The following is a 2,841-nucleotide window of genomic DNA, read 5'->3' as shown; positions in this document are numbered from 1 at the left end:
AGAAATGTGGTTGTCTAGGTTAATAAGTTTGACGATAAAGTATAATTTGCTTTGATTCACTTAAAACAGGTCACAAACAGTATATCAAATTTAGAAGATAACAGTATTGAAATATCATTTTATTTTATCTTGAAGTTGAACATTTTGTTCTGAAGAGAATCTTTATGGGGAAAAAAGTAGGCTTATTATATGTATGTGTAGAAAGAGATAGACATATTATTTCAACAGTTAAATTATTGGTGATTTGTATGAGATTGGAAAGGAAAATGAGTTAAAGGAACCTGTTGCTTCCAGCAATCGATTTTCTGGAGCAACTCTGTGATCTTTTCCCAAAAGTAGTGACAGGTTAATCATATCTAAGGGGAAGAGACTCTGCCAAAGAAGAGGATGCTGTTGGTCTTATTTTGCTTGATGAAGAATAGGAAAGGGTGATCACAATGGAACGGTTCAGAACGTGGAGATATTATTTGAGCAACTTCTACGCCGGTGGCAGCTGTGGCCTCTGTTCCCTCCTCAGTGACGTCCACAAAGGACTTGTGTAGGACTTTAGACACCACGAGATTCGGAACCTCACTCATGCCTGAGAGGTTGGCATTATCTGAACTGAAGGCATCCACCATCCCCATGGCTTCCAAGATGGCTTTGAGGTCATAGCTCTCTCCCACTTTGAACCGAGGCAAGTATAAATACACTTCTCTCCTGCTCATATTCTGTGAGCTCGTCCATTCTGTTAATTTCTTAGCAGTGATTTCATCTTCAAGCTATGAAAATAGAAAAAATGAAACGGACATGATTAACTATAAACCTCTAACACATCTTAACGATGAATTGAATATGTGGGAAATCTATATTTTAGCAATCAATGATATACAGAAGGCTAAGTTTATTAGATATTATTCTAATAAGCAAAAATAATAGCCCTGAATATATATGTACATTTATTTGAGTACATATATGCATGTATATGCAGGAACAGAATCATTACATTAAATTATTTTGTACAAAATAAACTATATATCACTATTTCTTATGCCATCAGCCTACAGCTTATTATATGTATCAAGTTTGAATAGGCTCTTCTTATTTTCCTGTATGCATTATTTATTACATACTGCAATTATGGTGCAATTTTATTATTTTCTTGTTTGATGTATTTGTAAACTTTTCCCACATTGCCATATATTTCTCTCAGTCAAGTTTATTATTAACAATCAATTATTACTGCATACCATTAAACTGCTATCCAATGTATATAGTGCTGCTTAATTAAGAATTAATTAAGCCTTCAGTGTATGTCTGACCCTATACTAAAATATTTGTAATACAAAGATGAATCACTGTTTTTTGCTTTGAAGTTCTTGTTATTTTGAGGGACCTTGGCCTAAAAACTATTGCTTTGTTTAGTCTTGGTATTGTAGGAAAAATGGAGCAATAGAGGAAGAATCGTAGACGCAAGATTTTACCTTTTGTAGACCATCTATTTCATTTGGCAGCAGCACAATCATGCTTAAATCTCTGCCTTTATATGGCATTTCCAGGATCTTGGCCTGCACATCCTCCAGTACGGCAAAATTAGAGGACAGTGTTTGTTTCATCATCTGCACAGGTTTTCTTGTATCCTGCAATAAATTAATGTGTCAAACAAATACCAAGTGAGACATAAGATAAAAAAGGTAATATTATTGAGATATTAAACACATTCTTCTCTTTCTGAAATAACCCAGGAATTTTGTGAATTAAAGACAAGAGTTTCTTCAAGTATTCCTAACTAAATAAAGCTAAAAAAAAAAAAAAAACAAAATAAGAGCCACGACAAATTCTATTTTGTATTTGCAGTGGTGCATTTCATTGGATGTGTTTATATTTAACATTCAATGGATAGCTGCATTACATTATACAAATACAACAAAATAAGAGCCACGACAAATTCTATTTTGTATTTGCAGTGGTACATTTCATTGGATGTGTTTATATTTAACATTCAATGGATAGCTGCATTACATTATACAAATAAAATATAGACAATACCTTGTTCAGCCAAAACTCTCCCTCTTTAGTATTTTCCTTATAAAATTTCTGGGCCCACTGCCCTTTGAAATAGACTGCATTTACCAGAACCAGTTTGGTGAGGTAGGTAAGAGATCCATTAGGAAATAGGTCCTTGATTTTGCCTGCAAGGGAAAGAAAACAGGTTCAGTCACACAAGGCACAAGTGGTTTGTCTGGAAGACGCTTTGCAAAAGTTCACCACTGATCATTAATTATTCACCAAAATCACTATTTTAGGGATTCATTGACCAGTGGTTCCTAGGTGCAGCTTTCCTCATGGCACAGATAGAGGTACCCCTGATAGAGGTACCACTTCTTATCATGGGNTTTTTTTTGCAACTTTAGGCTCACTACTCAGAGGGAGTAGGGTCTGATTGTTCTTTAGGATGAATGACATGAGATCTATAATCAGAAACACATGCCCTGTGCTGTCAGACTCTACCCCCTGCATGTCTTCCTATTCATTCTCAGGTTGAATTGCTATGAGTTTGGCCTGTAATGAGAGGTAGGAGGTAGGTTAGGCGTTTGTAGAATGGAGACTTTGTTAAGCTCTCTGTCACAGATGGGGAGACAGCTGTGCAGGACATGGAGGAAGATGTGGTTGAAGAAGCTCCAGCTCAGGTGGCAAAAAGGGTTGTTTACAGGAGGGCTGCTTGTTTCCCTGTTAGTGAAGGAGAAGGGAACCTTTCTAATGTTTCCTCTTAAAGATCCATAATCAAAAGTTGGATCTGGTCTAAAGAAAAGGATATGACCTCAAAATGAATCTGAGTAGAGACAGAGACTTGGGATTCAC

At 36.0% G+C, this 2,841-nt stretch overlaps 1 protein-coding gene across 1 annotated transcript in view; it reads right to left on the bottom strand.

Moving 5' to 3' along the window:
* Window positions 1–356: 356 nt before the first annotated feature.
* Window positions 357–2,841, bottom strand: part of LOC103601967 (serpin B4-like) — a 7,722-nt gene continuing 5,237 nt past the window's right edge. Inside the window, exons 5-7 of the mRNA XM_008586368.1 lie at window positions 2,029–2,171; window positions 1,464–1,619; window positions 357–761 (exon numbers count right to left, since the gene is read on the bottom strand). Of these exons, the coding sequence (XP_008584590.1) occupies window positions 357–761; window positions 1,464–1,619; window positions 2,029–2,171 (704 nt within the window). The remainder of the gene's footprint in view (window positions 762–1,463; window positions 1,620–2,028; window positions 2,172–2,841) is intronic.

Source organism: Galeopterus variegatus, unplaced genomic scaffold (genome assembly GCF_000696425.1).
Source record: "Galeopterus variegatus unplaced genomic scaffold, G_variegatus-3.0.2 Scaffold3964, whole genome shotgun sequence".
Taxonomy (NCBI): domain Eukaryota; kingdom Metazoa; phylum Chordata; class Mammalia; order Dermoptera; family Cynocephalidae; genus Galeopterus; species Galeopterus variegatus.
The sequence above is the reverse complement of the archived record's forward strand: the minus strand, read 5'-3'. Positions and strand labels throughout refer to the sequence as shown.